The sequence below is a fragment of the Solanum pennellii genome, chromosome 1 (genome assembly GCF_001406875.1).
Source record: "Solanum pennellii chromosome 1, SPENNV200".
NCBI classification, from domain to species: Eukaryota; Viridiplantae; Streptophyta; class Magnoliopsida; order Solanales; family Solanaceae; genus Solanum; species Solanum pennellii.
In genome coordinates, this window is record NC_028637.1 from 52425464 (window position 1) to 52447006 (window position 21543).

The window sequence follows — 21543 nt, forward strand, 5'->3', positions numbered from 1 at the left end:
GCTCTCAAAATTCAAAATAGAAGCTAAGTTTGAAAAAACACTGTTTAAAGCTAAAAATTCAATACTAAGCTAGAAAATATTAATGAGTATTTATAGTTTTCAAAAAGTTGTGTTGTGAAGGACCACTCGGCGCACTTAGTCGGGATCGCCGATCAACTCAGTAATCCACTCTTTCGTATGTTCATCGTCGTCTTGTCGTAACCGTCAGCATCTTCACATTCTGTAACTTTGAGTGATGTAGTACTACTTCCCGAACCTGTTCGCCGACTCACCAATTGCTTCTTCTCACCGCCCCACTAGATCTTTTCGTTCAGGGCTCAGCATACTAGAACATTAGGTGAGTTAAGGACATTCAGTAGCTCGCGTAATGGTTTAGCCGATCCTCAAGTCATCTTTTCTTCATTCTTCTGACTGACTTGTTCCTTTTTGCTCTATAGTGTCCATGTTTTGTCTCAAAGTTCAAAATACACAAAACTCAAGATTTTAATCATTTTTTGAGACATAATATGCATTTGAGGACACTAATTCTATTAAAATCAAGCCTTAAATGAGTCCAAATTGTGGACTTATCAGAATACAAATACAATTTTTATCCTCAAAACTACCTTACCATAAAGAATCATCTCCTAATTGGCATCACCTTGTATCACCTTTTCTCAAATCTTAAGCAAATTTACATTATCAAACCATTGAGCTGATATATGCTTCAATAACTAGGACTTCACTTCTATGTAAGCCAACACCTTACCAAGTTTAAAAATATCAAGTCTCATAAAGTAATTGGATAAGGTCGGGACATCCATATTCAAAAGACGCTCTCTCACCAGTAAAAAACCTAGACTATCCATACCTATCATATTTCGACTTAAGACATCTGTTACCACTTATTGCCCCAATGTTAAAGGATAGTCACCCATATTTCTTGATCAACTCTAACCATCTCAGTTGTCTCAAATTGAGATTTCTATAGTTCAATATATATTGGAGACAACGATGATTCTTGTACACCTCATAATGCACACCATAAAAGTAATGCCTTAAAATTTTTAGAGCAAACACTATTGTCAAGTTTAATTCATGAGTAGTATATATATTTCTTCTCATGAACCTTCACAACCTTGAACATAAAATATCACATTGCCTTTCTACATCAATACATAACCAATCTGAGAAGTATCACAATATACACTAAAACCATTTCCCTCCACGAATAGAGTCAAAATTAATGTAGTAGCCAATAAACTTTCAAGCTTTTCAGAACTCATATTATACTCATCAAACCATTGAAAATCACATTCTTTTGGATCAACCTAGTCAATGTGGATACAATATATGAAAACTCTTTCACAAATTGTCAATAAAAATCTACAATACCTAAGAAACTTTGAATCTCGAGAATGGGAACAAGTTTTTCTCAATTACAAACTGCCTCAATCTCTTAAGAATCCACCATAATACCTTTTTTGAACGTTACATGGTCCCAATATGCCACCAAACTAATTAAAATCACACTTGAAAAAGTTACATAAAGCTTAACCTTCTTTATATTTTAAAGAAAAATCCTCAAATGATGCTTCTGATCCTCTCTACTACGAGAGTTTACCAATATGTCATTGATAAAGAAAAATAACAACAAAGAAATCCAAGTATGATAGAGAAAAAAAACCTGATAAGGATCTACTTGATAACAAATCTCTTACTCAAACCTTATAACAAGTCTTACCCTCTTAAACGTCATTAGAAGTGATCATATTTGTTCTGTCTTTGTCCTAACTGAACTTTTCCTCATAGTTTTACCATAATCACTACCTCTTGTTTGATCAATTGATCTTCATAATATTATACACTTCTTTTTAAGATATCAACGTTATACCATTTTATTACTGAATTATTCATTTAAAGTTGTCAACATAATTCACTTAAACACCCCAACTAGGTTTGTACCTGTTGAACACCTTGACTCTTCTGAATTTGAATCATTTAGACATTTTGCGCACACGTGGCACAAGAAGTGTAACCTACACCTTTTTAGGCGCGTGAATCATTTAATCACTGTCTTTTTAGTTGTTTTTTTTTGCTTCTCATAGTATTTTTTTTAAAAAAAGAACAAACTTTCTTTCTTCTTTCTTCTTTCTTCTTTCTCTTTCAAATTTGGAGACATGCTGCTACCAGTTATTCATAACAATAAGATCTACCATCTTACATTTTTTTTAATAGATTTACTTCTTCTGAACTTATGCTTAAATTTAATAAGGAATGTAGTCAACTGCCCTCATTTCCTTTGTTAGAATTAATGAGGAACATAATCTAAGTTTTTTTGCCGAAAAAAACGGAGATCACCTTTCTTTATTTCTGCTAGAATTATGAAACAATAATAGAAAGTAAATTTTAAATCAAAATAAAAAGACAATGAACAAATTCTTTTTTATAAGAAAAAATATACTATCTACTTTGAAATAGGAACAAAAAAGAAAACATAAAGAGAAATAAAGAGAAAAAAGAAGAAGATAAATTCATACTTAGTATATGTCAAAATCTTCATTCAGAAAATAACAATAATGGACAAGAGGTGATTTTAGTGAGAGAAGAAAAGAAAAAGGTTGAGGTCTAATTAACAATGGTGGACAACAGTGGATTTTAGTGAGAGAAAGCAAGGAAAGGTTTGAGGTGGTGTGGGTGCAGGTGGATGTGAGGGTGGTAACATGAATATTTCTTTTTCTTTTTTAAGCTGAAATTTTTTTCTCTTTTTATTTAGATTCTTTTATTTTCAAAATTAATTTATACAATTATTTTAAATTTAAATGTCACATGTCTTCATTTGATTTGCTATTTTGCCACATCAGTTGCATGTGTATTACACGCACTTCCTCTTTTGATAGGTACTTAGTTTTTAAGGTTTGAGTGTCTAATATAGAAATGGACATGTTAAGGTGTGTAAGTGAATTTTGCGGACAACTTTAAGGAGCCGCAGATGACTGAAGAAAAAAAAAACTCAACTAATCTCTTTTGAAAAAAAAAACTCAACTAATCCATGTTTTATTTTGGTAATAGTAGAAAAAAGTCACACCCAGGCAAAATCAAACTTACACACATATATATAATCTCTTTTGATAATATATTTAAATTAGTTTATAATTTTCAATGTTTAATAATATTATTTTAAATTTAGGTTTGTAAATATTTTTTTTGTATTCATATTGAAAGTTATAGTTACATTGTTATAAATTTCAGATTGAAAATAAACAATTTACTTTGTAAATATTTTATTTGTATTCAGTTTAATTATGACCTTTAAACTTATGTAGCATATTGAATGTTAATATTCCAATAAAAGTATTTTATATTGATATAAATTTTACTTTTTTGAAGATTTTTATTCGATTATTGTTTTTAAAGTTGTAGTCCATCTTATAGATAAGTCATTTTAATAATCATGTAATTTTTATGTTTAATGAAAATAAAACCAACCCATATATGTATATTCTTAGTTGGAGGGTAGGGTATAGGAGATTAGAAAAAATATATTTATGTAATAATACCTTTATATTTTCTTTTATTAATTTAATGAATAAAAAATTCAAAAAACCCAAAACCCTCCCAATTCCCACGTAAGGAGTGCGGCAGTGTGTATTTCACGCCTCTATATATTGATAGCGATACACAAATTCCCTATGTAAGAGAAAACCCCAATTTCACAAAAACACAGCCACCTTCTCTGCTCTTCTCTCCTGTGCAGCCAGCCATCTTCTCTTCTCTACTCTACAGCCATATCCACACATCCGCCTCTCTTTACTCATTCGCCATGGCTGCCGAGCAAGCTCAACTGGCTGCAATCCTTGGACCCGATTCAGCACCATTCGAAACCCTAATTTCACATCTCATGTCTGCTTCCAACGAGCAACGATCTCAAGCCGAGTCAATCTTCAATCTCATCAAGCAAAACGATCCTAATTCACTCGCTCTCAAGCTTGCTAATCTTCTCTCCTCTTCACCTCACCACGAAGCCCGTGCCATGTCCACAATCCTTCTCAGAAAGTTGCTTACCAGAGATGACTCTTTCATCTGGCCTCGCCTCACCGAATCTACTCAGTCAGGTATCAAATCAGTCCTTCTCAGATGTATTCAACACGAAGAATCAAAATCCATCATCAAGAAGCTTTGCGACACTATTTCCGAACTTGCTTCTTCAATTCTCCCTGAAAACAATTGGCCTGAGTTGTTACCCTTTATGTTTCAGTGTGTTACTTCAGACGTACCTAAATTACAGGAATCTGCCTTCTTGATCTTTGCTTTATTAGCTCAATATGTTGGGGAGATGTTAGTTCCTTACATTAAGGACTTGCATACAGTGTTTATGCAGACATTGAATAACTCGCCTAATCCTGATGTCAGGATTGCGGGTTTAAGTGCTGTCATTAATTTTATTCAGTGTTTATCAAGCTCAAATGACAGGGATAGGTTTCAGGATCTATTGCCTGCAATGATGAAGACCTTGACTGAGGCTTTGAATAGTGGACAAGAGGCAACTGCACAAGAAGCTTTGGAGTTGTTGATTGAATTGGCGGGTACTGAGCCTAGATTTTTGAGGAGGCAGCTTGTTGATGTGGTGGGTGCAATGTTGCAAATAGCCGAGGCTGAGAGTTTAGAAGAGGGGACAAGACATTTGGCTATTGAATTTGTTATTACCTTGGCTGAGGCTAGGGAAAGGGCTCCTGGAATGATGAGGAAATTGCCGCAGTTTATCAGTAGGCTGTTTGCAATTTTGATGAAAATGTTGCTGGATATCGATGATGAACCTGTCTGGCATAGTGCTGAAGTTGAGCATGAGGATGCGGGGGAAACAAGTAACTACAGTGTTGGTCAGGAGTGTTTGGATCGTTTGTCCATTGCGTTGGGCGGCAGTACAATTGTTCCTGTTGCATCAGAGCAGTTGCCTCCTTACTTGGCTGCTCCAGAATGGCAAAAGCACCATGCTGCGCTCATTGCGCTTGCTCAGATTGCTGAAGGTTGCACAAAGGTACTAATTAAATTTCCATTTTTTTCTTTGTACTCTCTCGATTCAATTCAACGTTGTGTGAGAGTTCAGTTTGTTATGGAAAAATAGATTTTAAAATATAATTTAGCTGAATTCTGCAAATGGGCTGATGGGGATAGTAAATCTTCCCACCTTGGATTACAAATGATGTTTATTCTTTTGTGTTACATCTTATGGTGATAGAGGAAGAACATGCTAAATGGTAGTGTCAGTAAGATTTTGAATAGTACAGTTAATATATGTATTGCTGAAATTGTAAAAGCTGTATATAAATTAAATTGTGTCAAAAACATTTTGGGATGTTCTAAAATGGGCAAGATGTCACATAGATTAGGGTGGAGGGAGTATTTATTGGGAGTGAATTTTGATGACTCTAGACTTATCTGTATTGAACATTGTAGCAAAGATTTGGTGCTTATTGCTGATTCATTTATTACTTGTTTCTGTTATCACTGTTGACTCAACATCTCATTTATTATTTCTGTTCATTGAGCATTTTGGTTATATTTTACGTGAATCAACTAGTTTAACTGGGTTATTGGACTAGTGTTGGCTTGTGAACTGCTCATTGTTGCCAATTAAGCAAGTATTTATTTATGAGTTGAAGACTCTTCACTCAGCCATCTGTTCAATTAAGTCTTGTTTGTTTTGTCTTGTTTTGTTTTGTTTGTTGATTTTAATCACGCTAGTTTTCTTCTTCTTGTTCTTTTTTTTTTTTGCTGTAAAAGGTAATGATTAAGAATTTGGAGCAAGTCGTGAACATGGTTTTGAGCTGTTTCCAAGATCCTCATCCTCGAGTGAGATGGGCAGCTATTAACGCAATTGGCCAGTTGTCTACTGACTTGGGGCCTGATTTGCAAGTACAGTACCACAGCAGAGTATTGCCAGCTTTGGCAACAGCTATGGATGATTTTCAAAATCCACGAGTGCAGGTGTGTCATAGTGATTGATGAACCCATTACAGATTCTATATCTTTGTCAAATGCCCCTCCTGAACAGTGCTGTAAGACGATGCTTAATGCGAGAGCAATAAGTGCATAACTTTTTACATTAATGCTTTCATCCGTGTTGGATTATTTGTTGTTGATTGTTGCCATATAAAGAAAGAACAAAATGGGAATAAATAAATCTAATAGATGACACCAATTAGTAGATAATGATATAGCTGTTTTTATTTGTTACAGTTGCACTCGGTCTTTTTTTCCCCCTTCCCCCCCTAAAAATATCTGGTTTGCCACTTTTATGCACTTGTACGGACAGAGTGATTCTTACAGACACCTCTAGTTTCTGGAGAACCCTTAGTATGCCTTAAAAGACAGGTTATTCAGTGATGAAATGAAACAGCTGTGAATGGAGCAGAGCAGGCACTTAGGTTGAACCCTACATTATTTGGATTGAGCTGCAACTGATTGTTTTCACCTGTGGAAAGAATGATAAAATTGCCTTGCTATTTTATATGGGACTATAGTTGTTCAAATCTTTGGCGAAACCAAATGTTTTTAGCACCTGATTAATCATAGGTGATGGTGAATTTTCTTAATTACAAAAGTTCTCTTCTGCTTCTACTTTTCTGGGTACTTGTCTACACTTAACAAGTTAACATATCATTATGCATTACTGTTGGTTTTGGTGCTTTTGCATGTGATTGCTTGGTTTTGTTGTCAATGCAGCTAATTATGGGTTTCCTTTTTCTTTTCTTTAATTCACAGGCACATGCTGCGTCAGCTGTCCTCAACTTCAGTGAGAACTGCACACCAGAAATTTTGACACCTTACTTGGATGGAATAGTTAGCAAACTACTTGTTCTTCTACAGGTAATCCACACAAGATTATATGGTGCCGTATCATTTACTACTGGGCAAATGACATTCATGCTTTCTTTTGCACTTTGCTTTTGTCCGAAATGCAGAACGGAAAACAAATGGTGCAAGAAGGAGCATTAACTGCTTTGGCTTCAGTGGCTGATTCATCACAGGTATTAACATGTTACACTTTTTCTGCTTCCATTTATTTCATCTTCCATTTTTGGACTAGAATTGCTAATAAATTGCATTCAACAGGAGCACTTCCAGAAGTACTATGACGCTGTAATGCCATATTTGAAAACCATACTGGTAAATGCGAATGATAAATCTAATCGCATGCTTCGAGCCAAAGCCATGGAGTGCATAAGCTTGGTTGGGATGGCTGTTGGAAAAGATAAATTCAGAGATGATGCTAAGCAGGTCAGCATGACTATAGTCCTATACAGTACAATGTTACGTAGTTTCAATGAATTAGATTTTTATTTACTTTTAATACCCATCAGTTCAATTTTTATGACATTGCTTTCATGTTTTTTTTTTCATGAAGTAAAGTCTATTGATGTATGCCACAGCTAAAAGCTGAAATACAGTACACCAAGAAAGAGTTTCTGCTTACAGTTAAACCTTTATTGCTTTAACAGGTTATGGAAGTGCTTATGTCACTACAAGGATCGCAAATGGAGACAGATGACCCTACTACTAGTTATATGTTGCAGGTTTGGATGCATTTCTTGATTCCACAGACAAAATTTATCTCAACGCTGTCATCACTATATTCTTGATATCATTGTAGGCATGGGCCAGGCTTTGCAAGTGCTTGGGACAGGATTTCCTGCCTTACATGAGTGTTGTCATGCCTCCTTTACTTCTGTCTGCTCAACTAAAGCCTGATGTGACCATATCATCCGCAGATTCAGACAATGAACTTGATGACTCAGATGATGACAGGTAAGATTTTCTCACTGAAGTTTGCCTTCTACCTTAATTATGAAGTTCCTTGCTGATTGAATTCCTCTCAGCTGGTGTTATTTTGTCATTTTGAATTTTTATATTCTGGAGTTGGGTAAAAATTATGAAATTGGTGAAACATTTGGCACAACTTTCAAGAAGAGAAAAACCTACTATTGTTTTTCCATGCCAGTTGAATTTGGCTAAATATGTAGATAGCCCCTTAAACTTGCGTGGAATGTCATTTAGACACCTTAACTTAACCTCTCATACTGATAATGTGTCAATGGCCAATGAAATAAATAACATGTCATATTAAAGTACATGTCATCCCATAAAATATCTCATTTGAAAAAAAATACATCTCCAGCCCCTCACCCCCATTCACTTCATTTTCTTCATCCTAAAATAGAACCCTTCCCTTAGTCATCTACCCTTCACAAATAGCAGCAACTTGGTATCACAAGTTATGGAACATTACCAACAGTACCATCAAGAAAAAATGCAAGGCAACAACTACAGATCCATCACTAAGGTGCTCCTTTTTTCTGTCCGGCGTAGAAACTTAAAACAAACCAAGGAGCATTGCTCTAATCTAGATGATTAAGAAACATGGACGAATTGGATAAGTTGGACAAGGAGGAACTTAAATATGCAAAATGGTAAGCAAGAAAACGGAATAAAGTCTGCTGGGTCCAATCCCAGTTAATCCAAATCAAGGCAACTACTGCAGATGAGTTTCTTCTTAGTTCTCCACCATATTATACATATTTATTTAGTAAAAAACAATTTTTTTGGGGTGGCTGGTTTACACTATGCTCTTTCACAGTATTAATTACTTACCTGATAAGGACGAATTATCAGTAGTTGGAAAAAAAAGGAAGAGGCTAAAATCAGAAACAAATAGAAGATACTTGAAAAGCATTGCTGAAGGCTCCAGAAGACTCTGAGTTGAATACTGTAGTTGTTGGGACAAAAACATCAAATAATGGCAAGAGTGGGAGAATTAGGAATTTTCATTTTCTTAAGAAGAGAATGAGAATTTTATTAGCTGAATAAGAGGTGAAGCTATGTCTACCTCAAAACTGAGTATGATACACATGGTTTGCCACTTCAGCATTTTGTATCCGAGGGACGGTTCTCTTAACTAAAGTTGTTCAACTGGTCGTGGCTGAAGATAAGGTGTCTAAATGATAATCATGCTAACTTTGAATGGCTATCTATGTATTTGGCCTAAATAGTTTGTATACATGTAGATCTTGTCCACATGGTCAGTCCCATGGTTAGTGTGGTATATGTTGTGTCCATTCACATTTGTTTGTGGAAAACAAAGGGCACATGCCAAACCGCCATGTGCTTGTGTTGCATTTTGGATCAAACCGTCAATGTTTCTTATACAGTTTAGATAAGAGGGTAACGACATTCTTACATTCAGAAGTTCTAACACGGAACAACTTAAACTGTATATTGTATATGTCTATGATCTATTCCTTTTTTGTTTTTGTTTTTATGGTATGAATTGTATGGGCTACATAGTTGTGGTTATTGGTTACTCTATTGGAGTTTCTGTCACATCTTATATAAGATTCATGTTTTGCAGCATGGAGACCATAACTCTTGGAGATAAAAGGATAGGCATCAAAACAAGCGTCTTAGAAGAGAAGGCTACAGCTTGTAATATGCTATGCTGCTATGCTGATGAACTCAAGGAAGGTTTCTATCCATGGATTGATCAGGTTTGGCATCTACAATCACTCACATATTCTTCAATACATGTTCAGTTAAATTGCATTTAACAAGGGATATTAATGCATTAAATAGGTTGCTCCTACATTAGTTCCACTTCTCAAATTCTATTTCCACGAAGAAGTCAGGAAAGCTGCCGTGTCTGGTGAGATTTCTTAGTTTTCTGTACATTTCTTTGGGTTTCTTTAGTTCTTCAATTATTGATTTTTTTCAGGAGAAGACTGATATTTTATTTCATATTGGCTTTATAGCAATGCCAGAGCTGTTACGTTCTGCTAAACTGGCTGTAGAGAAAGGGATTGCTCAAGGCCGAAATGAGACCTATGTCAAGCAATTATCAGACTACATCATTCCAGCTCTGGTTGAAGCATTGCATAAGGTTGACCTCTCTAGTTATTTGTTGTCATGGTGTTCTTTTTTCTGTATAAAGTGATTATTGTACATGTGTTGGGATTGAAAGTTCCCTGACATTTTGGTTTCTATCTCGTGCAGGAGCCTGATACAGAGATCTGTGCAAGTATGTTGGATGCATTGAATGAGTGTGTTCAGGTTAGTTAATCTTGTAAGATTGTTGATTTCTTTTGATGCATTAACCGCTATAAGCTTGATTTATAGAACTATATTTTAAGTGATCAGTATGATGAAAAAGTCAGCCGCTGCATTATTTGTTCATGTTGTGGTGGTTATATGGCCATTTTTGCTTACTGTTTGTAGTCACGTAAAATCTTTCTGTTGGCTTGATTACATGACCTAATGGATAACGGCTCACATGGGAAATTAAATATTCATTTGTATGCAATAGTACTGCAACATGCATGATCAATTAACTTGTTAAAATATCTTTATGCATGGACTGGTGCACATTCTAACCTACAGAAGACCTGGATAGAGAACTTAGTGCAGGCAGCAAATGTGACTCACAGTTCTTTCAACTTGATTTTAGATTAATGGAAAAAATAGGCTTTATATCATAGAGCCTCTCTCTTCCAGTCACCCCCAATGTTCGGTTTCCAAATGAAAAGCAAATGTAGACATCTCACTTGCCATTGAGGCTATGATGTTTGAATGTTTCATTAGGTTCCATTTATCAAATTATATTGTCACATTGGTTTAGTCAAAGCTAGAAGCGGAGTATTGAGGGTGCATGTTAGCTGGCCCTCGAGATCAACAAGAACAACTGCTACCAATGTTCAGGAAAGCGTGAAGCGGAAAAAAGCGACAAGGCCCTGCTTCACGCTTTAAGCGATGAAGCGCTCACATACTCATACTAGTCTGTGAAGCGTAGAAGGCTCACATCGCTCCGCTTCATCGCACTTCCCTAAACAGACTGCTACTATGTCGTAGTGCCAATCAGAGTCCCGATCAAGATGTGATTGGCTATATGAATCCCCTCTTCTTCATTTAAGCTCATTTCATATCATTCTCATACTAAATAAGTGCAAAATGAGTTGGATATCATTATATAATGGTGGCCTGGCCATCACCATTAAAAAACTGCTAGAAACGGTTCTCTGTTGCTTAACAATTATTCGGAGAAGTAATAATGTGCTTGAAAAATTCATCAACTATTGAAGAAAAGTGGATTGCAGACTATCAAGGCATGAGAACTAGGAGACCCAGAGCATTAATTCTAGAAGTAATGACTAGAAACCTGTGAAATGATTTTTAGAACTTGCATAAGGACTGAATGCATCTTGAAATATATGATTCTTTCAGTATTCCATGTGGGAAGATGTTTAATCTTTCTAAGAATCTAGCTCTGCTGTTTTTTTCCAGATCTCTGGACCACTCCTGGATGAAGGTCAGGTCCGAAGCATTGTGGATGAGATAAAACAGGTTATCACAGCCAGTTCAAGTAGAAAACGAGAACGTGCAGAGAGGGCAAAAGCTGAAGACTTCGATGCAGAGGAAAGTGAGTTGCTCAAGGAGGAAAATGAGCAAGAAGAAGAAGTTTTTGACCAAGTATGTTAAGCATAATATTAAGTTCATAGATGAGTTGAAGTGGTGTATCTTGATAAATATCTCAAATGCTGGAATCTATTATATGTCTAACTTCTCGAATCTCATTGTTTCTTTTGATCAGGTTGGTGAAATATTGGGCACATTGATTAAGACTTTCAAGGCAGTTTTCTTGCCATTCTTTGATGAACTGTCATCTTATCTAATGCCTATGTGGGTAAGGATCACCTCATGTAATTTGATACAGCTGTCATCTTGTATGTTGTTTGCATTTCGTTGAATAACTCTTATTTTTCCCACATCCATCAAGGGCAAGGATAAAACAGCCGAAGAAAGGAGAATTGCAATTTGTATTTTTGATGACATTGCTGAGCAGTGCCGTGAAGCAGCTCTTAAGTAAGTCTATTTATTTGGCTTTATCTCAACTGAGCTGCCAGTATTTAATTATTAATTTGGCTGTTTTTACCTGTGTAAAATAGGTATTATGACACATATCTTCCTTTCCTTTTGGAAGCATGCAATGACGAGAGCCCGGATGTCCGGCAGGTTTGTATATGTTCAATGGTTGTAGCATTTTTCAGACAAGTTGCACGTGCTGTTAGATTTATCTGAAATCCGAATAATGGTTTATTCAGGCTGCTGTTTATGGTCTAGGAGTATGTGCAGAATATGGGAGTTCTGTTATCAAACCTCTTGTTGGAGGTATAATATAGTTGACCATGGTGTTTAAGCTATTCCTTTCTCACTATTTAGTCAGATTTTCTATGGGGGTATTGTGTTCTTATTGCAATTTCATTTTATGACCCTAATTATTCAGAGGCTCTTTCAAGGCTGAACGTAGTTATAGGGCATCCCAATGCTCTTCAACCCGAGAATGTTATGGCATATGATAATGCTGTTTCAGCACTGGGGAAGATATGTCAGTTTCATCGCGACAGTATTGACTCAGCCCAGGTATATTCTTCCATACCGAGCTTCTTTCTTTTGAGATTTGCTTGTATGTTCATAACTGTGTTGTCTTCGATGGAGAGCTCAATTTTCAGTGCTTGCTTCAAATCATAGAGAGTATGATAATTTCTTTTGTGATTTTCTCAAGTGCTTGTAACTCCTACCTTTATTTATCCTCATACAGAGATGGAGTTACTGTACTGAATAATAACTGTTGGACGGCTGTAAAACATTTTCATTAGATACTCGTATTGTTTCGTTTTATATTGGAGTTGTGAAAAAAATCTAGATCAATCATCAGTTTATATTTGAATCTCTTTGGTCTTTAGCTTCTGTACTTTCCTGAGTATTAAGTGCACTTGCTTTTTTTAAGTCTCTCCTAGATTGTACATGTGCTTGCATGTCAAAATTTATCTAACATATGTAGCTTTTGCACGTAGAGACTAGCTTTCTTCACCTCCATAACCAGAAAAGGTGTCACAGCAAATGTATCAGCAAAAATCTCCTAATTTTCCTTCCATCCCACTCTCTCCCCCCTGCAATCTAACACTATACCACTCCTCCTTTAGCTGAATTTTGATGTTTTAGCCACTTTTTGAGCTTCGAAATCACACTGCTTGCTGGCTTTGTTGTTGCAAATCTCAACTATTCCTTCTCCATCTTCTTCTTTTCCTCGAACAAGGGAGACAAATCGAACCCCTCTGATAAATAAATGATATGATCAGCTTTTGAAGATATGATGTTTTTCACTTTTCCTACACAATCTTCATCTCCAACATGAGCAAATTCTTTGTCCTTAGTCCTCAAAGTCCTTTGCACAGACTTCATGAACCAATTAAGTAGCTTGTTATAATTGTTCAAAGTTCTTATTTTTATGACTTTTGTCAGGTTGTTCCTGCTTGGTTGAATTGCCTGCCTATAAAAGGTGACCTGATAGAGGCCAAGGTTGTTCATGATCAACTCTGTTCAATGGTTGAAAGGTATTATATGAGTTCTCTCTTTATCCTTTGGCCTTTTCTCTTGCCTTGGAGACGGTGGAAAGATCTGGATAGAGATCAACCTCTTTTTCAAATTTTTATGAACAAGCCATGCATTTTGCAGCTATTGTTTTGGGTCTGTCAAACAGTATATTGGCCGACTTATTTACAGCAATTTTCTGTTATGACTTTTGGCTTATCTTTGTCATTTTTAATGTGCTTGCAAGTTATAAGCTCTTTTTGAATTTACCCAAACACTCAAAAAGTGCTTAGGATCTATTTTGACTTGAAAACACTTAAAAAAACCAATCCAAACGAGCACTTAGGCGGTTTATAGCAGTCTCAATGGAGCTATGTGATTTGTGATCATAAATCAGAAAACGGGCACTTAGGCGGTTTATAACAGTTTGGTTGATCATATCTGCGATCAAGTTTGATTATGCAATGACAACAACTGCACCTTAATCTCAAGCTAAGACCGATTCAGTTATGTGAATCCCAAGCTATTAATTTCCAATATTTAGGAAGAGCCTGATATACCTTCTAATAAAGTGAGAGTTTGTCATTAACCCAGTTTATGTAACAGTTGAATGTTTCTTTGATCTTACCTTCTAGTAAAGTGTGATTTTTGTCACTTACCCAGTGTATGTAACAGTGGAATGTTTCTTTGATCTATGGGTGGTTGATCTGAGTCATGTTGACATGTTTTGACATTCAGCAATCTGCATTAATTCAACTTGTTGACATATATGATGTTTTAATGTCTTATCTAGTTCTTACATATTACCATATTTTCTTGCTTGCAGGTCAGATGTAGAACTTCTGGGTCCTAACAATCAGAACCTTCCAAAAATTGTATCAGTTTTTGCTGAGGTGAGTTATTAAATCTTGTGAGTTATTAAATCTTCTTGTATAGGTCAAGTATCTTTGGTAAATTAAGGTAGCAGTCTTATACTAGACTCCCCATGTCGAACCAGTGGTTGGATTGAAATTTCAAGTTGTGGTTCCTGCTCCCTGATCTCCTTATTTAGGGGCTCCGGTGAAATGCTTTTCTTATCTTTTTCTTTTTGGGGTTTGTTTCCCCCCTCAAGTAACATGATTGTCCTTCTGGATTTCACTTGATCATATTTGATTTTCATGTAGCTGCTGCCATTGTGTAAATGTGTATATGCTTATTGTGTAGGTTCTATGTACTGGTAAGGACCTTGCTACTGAACAAACAGCCAGTAGGATGATTAATCTGCTGAGGCAGCTTCAGCAAACATTACCACCAGCCACCCTGGCCTCAACATGGTCTTCCCTGCAGCCTCAGCAGCAGATAGCATTGCAATCCATTCTATCATCGTAGTGTTTTGGATCATGACAAAATCGAATGCAATGGAAGTTGCTAGGCTGAAGCTTCTTGGGTTTCAAATATTTGATTATCAATTCTTTCTTGCAAACATTATTATTCATTTGGGCTTTTGAGGTCATGCATCAGCCTGTTGTTACTTTGGTCAAAAGAGTGTGAGCGAAGGCCGGAAACCTTTTCCTCTTTTTGTAGAGTGTGTATATTAAAAGTGTTGCATTTTGAGTCCCCCTTCAGTAAGGATAGAACTGTTGGTGATCGGGGTTTTTTTTTTTTTTTTTGGGCATCAAATGAGTTTTTTAAGCTAAAGGGTCGTCAGGGAGACACTCTTGTCACAGTTTTGGTCCATTCATATTTGAGTTCTTTACATTGTGGGATGGTTCAAGGATTAAATTATAAATGGTGATTATTTGTTGCTTTGATTGTGATATTTTCTTGCCTTAGGTCTTGGAATTTTATTTGGGCATTAGCTGCTGAATTTGTACGTGAAATACCTCTGATTCTGAATTTGATTTTTGCTTCAAATTGGAACAACCAGCTTAAAGTAGTTCTGGTGATAGGGGTAAAAGGGGAACAAGTTCATTTATAGCTCTTGTAACTCGGTCATGGATTTCTTTTTAGTTACCCGACCGGAAGCTCAAATTTACTTGAAGCCTTACTATTTATTACCCCTTTCTCGTTAATGTTGTTATAAGATGCAATTAAGAGGTTAATATTTGGAAGTTATAAAGAATTCAGAAATAAATAATATGGTAGGAGATATTATTGTTTTATAATAATAAAGAGAAAAAGGAAAAAAAGAACAGATTTCTTGATCTATGTATATATAATAAGATAAATTCATAATTTTTAATTATAATTTTTAGTTGTGCATCCAGGGCAATATGACACTATTGCCTACATTCATATCTATTTTTGTTGTCTTGACCTTTTCTTTTCTTTATTTAATTATTTATTTTTATTTTTAATATCTCAAAATGATGGCTTGTTGAGGTTGAGAGCGAGGAATATATTGATGCTAAAACATCCGATACGGAAAGAAAGACGAATGAAAAATAGTGGCTCTTAAATGTCGTAGTGAAATTGTTTGAAGATTTTTAACAAAAATAAATTCTGCAAGAAGAAAGGGTAAGACGTATATAGTTTGAGAGTAAAAATGAAAAATAGATGGGCAATAACTTTTGGGCTTTTAAAAATGAAAAATAGATGGGTAATTAAGAAATAATTTTAAATTTTTTTAATATATCATATAATATAAATTTAAAAAAAAAGATGTCAAAATTTTGAGGATAAAAAGGTAAATGACATTCTTAAACTAATCATTTTTATTACATATAATATGCATTTAGAAATATCATTTTTAATATATTACTATATAAAAAAGGAAAATAACAGGCATCATACCGTCAAACAGTCTTGTGCTGCCTGCTTATTCCCCTTGGTTGCCTCATTTTCCTTTAGCTGTTATTTGTTCTTTCAATTGAAAAAACGTGGGATCCACTTACTTTAATTGTGGAACTTGCCTTTTAGGATTCTTCATAAGATGGGGCCCATTTCTGTGGGCTCCATTCATATTTTATATTATTTCCTTTATTCTTATTTACTTAATTTTAATTGAAAAAATAATGCGTTTAAGTAAATTTATATTATTTAATTACTCATCATAATTATAGTTTATTATAATTACCACTCGCGACTAACATTATTCATTAATTAAGTGGATTGACTTTGAGTTTATATAATTAACTATATTAGTATATGTATAATTCGCCTGAATATACAAATACAAATATATAAATACGCAATTATCTAACTGGTATACATATACAATTCACCTCTATTCTATCTTTTTCCTCTCTCCTCCCTCTTCCAATGTCGCTCGCCTCTCTCCTCCCTCTCCCAATCTCTCTTGTCATATTATACAAATGCATATATACAAAATACAATTATCTAAACGATATACATATACGATTCATCTCACTCCCTCTCTTTTTCCTCTCTCGCTCGCCCTCTCTCCTCCCTCTCTCAATCTCTTGCGTCTCTCCTCTCTCTCCCAATCTCGCTTGCCATATGTATAATTTACAATTATCTAGCCGATATACATATACAATTCACCTCTCCCTCTCGTTACCCTCTCTCCCTCACCTCTCCTCTTTCTCCTAGTCTCTCTCGCCTCTCCCCTCCCTATAACATGTAGCTACAAATTGTAATTATCAAACTATAGCTATTGAGAATAATTAAGCAATTTTGAGTGGCTATATATGAAAGTTTCATTTTAATTTTACATCTCTTTTAAATCAATATTTAAGACATATCTTTCATCATAATCTCCATATTAACTGACATATAGTCTTAAATTTTGAAAAATAACCAAAAAATAAGTAATTAATGTTGTAGATAAATGATGGGAAAAAACTTCTAATGCTAAAACAACGTCTGTGCTTCTTCAAAATTAGTATTTATTTTTTGTCATTTAATAATTTGCACATTTATTATTTCATTTATTTATTTAACAAATCAAGACAGGTTAATTATTTTCGTTCAATACTATTTTTATTTTTATATAACTGTGTAAAGTAATAGTAATCAAAATTAAAAATTAAAAATATAATTAATAGTTTTAGATTAATAAAAATTTAAAATAAATAACATTTGTGAAATTTTTTTGATTAACTAAAAAGGATTTAAAAATAATTAGTGAACTAACTTAATAACTAATTATATTTAATATATATAAAAATATTATTAAAAATTATGATTAAAAAGACTACATAAATATTTAACTCATAATATTGAGCCCGTGCACGATACGANAAAGAGGATTAGAAATTTCTTCCAATTCAGGTTCAAATTTGTTCATACCTTTTGATATTTGTTTATTCTTCTCTTCTGAGGAAGAATCTTGATGTTTCAACTACTGATAGCAAAACTAACATACCCAAATCTTCCAAAAACAACAAATTCACACACCCTTTATTGAAAGAAGTTTTTTTCTTGTGTTTGTTTGTCAGATTTGTTAATGCTTTTTTGGTCCAAATATATTTCAATCCAGATGAATACTGGCAAGCCCTTGAAGTTACTCATCGAATCTCATTTGGGTTTGTGTTTTTTTCACAATTCTTGGGTTTTTTTGTTAATTTTTTTATTACTGATTTGGGGTTTTCTTTTTGTTGGCAGATGTGGACATTTGATGTGGGAATGGGAAAAGGGTATAAGGAGTTATCTTCATCCAGTGATATTTGCTGGATTGTATAAAGTTCTTGCCCTTTTTCATCTTGACAAACCTTGTTTCATGGTAATGTTTGTTTGTTTTTTGATTTTTTTCAGCTTTGTTTGGGTTGATTAATGTGAACTGAATGTGAAAAGATTGGTACTTGATTGTGTATTTGATACATTAGGTAAGAATTGTATATCCTGGTTGCCTACCTAATGTATCAAATAATGGTAGAGAAGCAGCTTCAAAGACAAGGTAAGATTATACATGTAATGGCTTATGTGAGCAAATTTTTTTTGACATGTTCGAAACTACCTTATTCTGCTTCTTTTTGTAATTTAATTCTGTCACTTTTCTTCTCAGATGAACTTTGTTTTAACAACATGAACTCGATAATTATTTGTAGATGTCTACATCTTTATGGGTTTGGCATTTGTTGAAGAACTTTTCTTTCACATTATGAAATTTTAGTATATATTTTGACCTTATAGTCTAAACTGAAAAGACGCTGATATTTTATATTTAGGCGAAAACATTTTTATGTTTAGGCAAACTTGATTCGAATCCTTTTTAATCATCTAGATTTTTCCGTCTTAAATGTTGTTCACCGTGAATAAAGTACTGACAATTGAATGCATTGATGAAGCACCGATATTTTTCTTAATTGTCTTCCACAATTTTTCTTGGATTCTTGTGAGTTCTGACAGATGTCTCTTAAAATACATTCATAATTTTGTTGTCAATATTATGCAGGTCTAGCTCTAAAATACTAAAAATTAGTAGTATTTTCTTATCAATATATGATACTTTTTGTAGATAAGTAATGGCTTGATGTGGTCACATGTTTGACGAATTTTCCCAGTGAAGGTATACTTGTGTATTATGAAGAGAGATTTGTTACAAGAGTTGATTATGTTGGTGGAATGAAGTTGAATGGTGGGCTTAGATGAATAGACATTTTCCTCTATAATATCTGTTTTTCATATGGTATTTTTCCCCAATAAAATGAGTAATTTTTATATGTTAAAGGTTTCTGCTTTGGAGTGATTTTATTTTCCTGTGATGTCACAACTTTAAGGTAATTATTGAGAAAGAATCTGAGTTGCCGAATTTTTTGATGCTGCCATGAAATAAGAAGTTATATGGTAATGCTAAAAATTCAGGGTAAGCTTTCACTATTGATCTTTTTGTTGGTTGAAGTTGAACTACATTTTCGAAAAAATTCAGCTACTAATATAGTTAGCTGAGGTGGTTTTCAAAAAAAATTGTTTTAAATTACAAAGTCAGAAATAACAAACAGGTTGAATCAGGCGAAAATGTTGATTTCAGGCTCTCCAATTTCCAAGTCCTCTAAGGTACCATTCCCATTTTCTTAAGAAGCTTTAAACTTTTAGGCTGTTTTCTTTTGACAACTGAATTTTTTCGCTATTCTGTGTTATTTATTGATAATGGCCCTTGATGTTGGTGTTGAATTTATTTTTTAGCAGTTCTTGGATAAAATCTGAAACATTAATATTGAAAATTCTATTACTACATTGAGTTCTACAAGTCTGTCATATGATCTTATACTTTCTCAAAGTTTCTGCCTCATGTGTTCATATTAGTTAAGATGCAATTGATGATGTTAGAAAATTTTTTCATCTGATCAATTAAAAAAAATTGAAAAGAAGAAATCTAGCAAATAAGTAACAATGTTGATGCTAGAATTTTTTTTTTGAGAAATGAGAGTAATAAAATGTCCACTTAAAGAATCCTATAAGACTTACACTTTTCTTTAATCTCGAGTTTGTTGCTCAAGAGTAGCTACTATTCAAGTTGCTTCTGATAACTCTAGATGAGTTCACAAAATAAAGAATTAATAATGATGATTTCAAGTACTAAATTAGATAGTTCAATTTGAAAATATTGTCTGAAATCCACAAAACAAATCCGCTATGAAATTCTTATCATTGAATACAATTTACAGATTGTCGTTTAGTTTCTTTTTCTCTCAATCTATTTGAGGGATAAGGGGATGAAATACAGAGAACAACCATATTGAAACAAAGTTTGTTTTTTTGCAGCTGATGTCTGTTGAGTTTCCGTGCTTGACGTTATTTCGATTTGTTTTACTATTCATGAATATGAATAAGATAATTTTCTAGATTTATATTAGAAAGTACTTGACCTACTAATAATTATTTATGTTCGACAAATGTTCGATAGAACTTTGAGTGCATCACTGATGAAAATAAGTAGAATGTTTATGGTACTTATATGTAGGTATCTGCTTATGGGAAGAGGAAAATCACGACTCGCAAAAATGCAAGTGATATGATTAAGCTCAGTAGAATTGTTGTCGCAAAAGTAATACAATTTTTTGTTGTATTTGAACTCACTTTGTTGAACAAGACACAAGTACTACTTGATATTTTCTAATATACATATATCCCTTTTCAGTAGATAAGACATGCTCCATTTGCTACTTACCAGAGACACAACTATGATCACCTCCGTTCATCATCTTTGTCATTTACCTAGAAGATTAGAAGCAACTTTCAAAATCTTCAGGTGTGATAATATTGCTCTTCTCTACTTTCAATTTCCAATTTTTTCCTGGAACTTTTCTCATATGCCTGCAAATATGCTATCTTGATCATTTGTTTTGATTCTAAAAGCATTTTTCATTGCTTTATGATCTTCACATGGATATACTAGTGGTGATTGATAATTATGTATGAAAGAACTGAATAATATTATCTTCCTTCTTGGTTCTTCCCTTTTTCCATCTTTTTCCTTCGACTTTTTGAGTTGCTCCTCTCTTTTTGGTTCATATTATGCCACTTTGTATCTACAAACTATTTTCATCCAGGTAATTGTTTAATTTGTATTTTTTGTAAAGGAATTTGTGGTCTTAATCCAATGTCGGCGGGGTGAAATGATTGATTGGAAATTCATCGAGGAGTTATTAAGCTTAGTTCTTGAAGATGCATGCGTTTCTCGACTTGTGCATGGTATAACCTTAAATTCTCACCTCCTGTATAATTATCTCATTTTTAAGCTTAAATTGTTCAGAGTGAACTTGCGTTTACTTATTAATGTACTCAATACGACTTCACACGTAAAGGGGCTACGCATGTGAAAATTCCTTTTTGACAATGGGCTCATCCCCGCCATCGATCTATAAATTTTCATATTCCGCAATTTTGGTTGTCAAAATTTTGTTTGTTGATATTTTATTGAAGTGTATTGTGTAGTTCATCTCATCTACTAAGTGATTATTAGAGAAAGAAAAACAAACATTATCTTCCTTAATTACTTTATTGTGTTAACAATTATGAATTACATTGCCCTTTTGCACCAAAGGATCACATTAATCATCAACTAGGGAATTGATTTCTTTATTTCCTACATCTACCTTATGTTTAAGTACAAAGTTGGGCAAAGTATAATATTAGTTTCTTTGTATCTTCATCTGATGTTGGTTGTTGTTCATAAGCTCTAGCATTTCTATAATGGATGCATTTGATCTGTCTGTTCTTTATTTTGTGGTTGGATCAGCAACGTAATGAATTGAACACATC

The 21543-nt window shown here is 34.1% G+C and overlaps 2 protein-coding genes across 2 annotated transcripts; both read left to right on the top strand.

Annotated features, from left to right (window-relative positions):
• The first annotated feature begins 3802 nt into the window (after positions 1 to 3802).
• Positions 3803 to 15196, top strand: LOC107002541 (importin-5). Its single transcript, XM_015200603.2, has 20 exons — positions 3803 to 5017; positions 5764 to 5967; positions 6745 to 6849; positions 6945 to 7010; positions 7096 to 7260; positions 7482 to 7556; positions 7634 to 7788; positions 9389 to 9524; positions 9610 to 9679; positions 9786 to 9913; positions 10027 to 10083; positions 11311 to 11496; positions 11618 to 11710; positions 11804 to 11889; positions 11973 to 12039; positions 12129 to 12195; positions 12311 to 12447; positions 13330 to 13421; positions 14225 to 14291; positions 14602 to 15196. Exons 1-20 carry the CDS (start codon positions 3803 to 3805, stop codon positions 14764 to 14766), a joined length of 3336 nt encoding a protein of 1111 aa, XP_015056089.1. The 3' UTR covers positions 14767 to 15196.
• A 2390-nt stretch (positions 15197 to 17586) lies between these two features.
• Positions 17587 to 21532, top strand: LOC107015918. Its single transcript, XM_027915056.1, has 8 exons — positions 17587 to 17610; positions 17778 to 17864; positions 17944 to 18061; positions 18165 to 18235; positions 19281 to 19335; positions 20243 to 20326; positions 20423 to 20530; positions 20862 to 21532. The coding sequence occupies exons 3-7, from the start codon at positions 17957 to 17959 to the stop codon at positions 20498 to 20500; spliced, it is 393 nt and encodes a 130-aa protein (XP_027770857.1). The 5' UTR covers positions 17587 to 17610; positions 17778 to 17864; positions 17944 to 17956; the 3' UTR covers positions 20501 to 20530; positions 20862 to 21532.
• Positions 21533 to 21543: the final 11 nt, after the last annotated feature.

Bases quoted from the DNA above. Each gene is read 5' to 3' on its own strand.
- LOC107015918 (XM_027915056.1), top strand. From the start codon at position 17,957: ATGTGGGAATGGGAAAAGGGTATAAGGAGTTATCTTCATCCAGTGATA. The intron at 18,236-19,280 runs GTAAGATTATAC...AATAACAAACAG, and splicing joins GAAGCAGCTTCAAAGACAAG to GTTGAATCAGGCGAAAATGT. The intron at 19,336-20,242 runs GTACCATTCCCA...ACTTATATGTAG, and splicing joins CAATTTCCAAGTCCTCTAAG to GTATCTGCTTATGGGAAGAG.
- LOC107002541 (XM_015200603.2), top strand. From the start codon at position 3,803: ATGGCTGCCGAGCAAGCTCAACTGGCTGCAATCCTTGGACCCGATTCA. The intron at 7,261-7,481 runs GTCAGCATGACT...TTGCTTTAACAG, and splicing joins TCAGAGATGATGCTAAGCAG to GTTATGGAAGTGCTTATGTC. The intron at 9,680-9,785 runs GTGAGATTTCTT...TTGGCTTTATAG, and splicing joins CAGGAAAGCTGCCGTGTCTG to CAATGCCAGAGCTGTTACGT.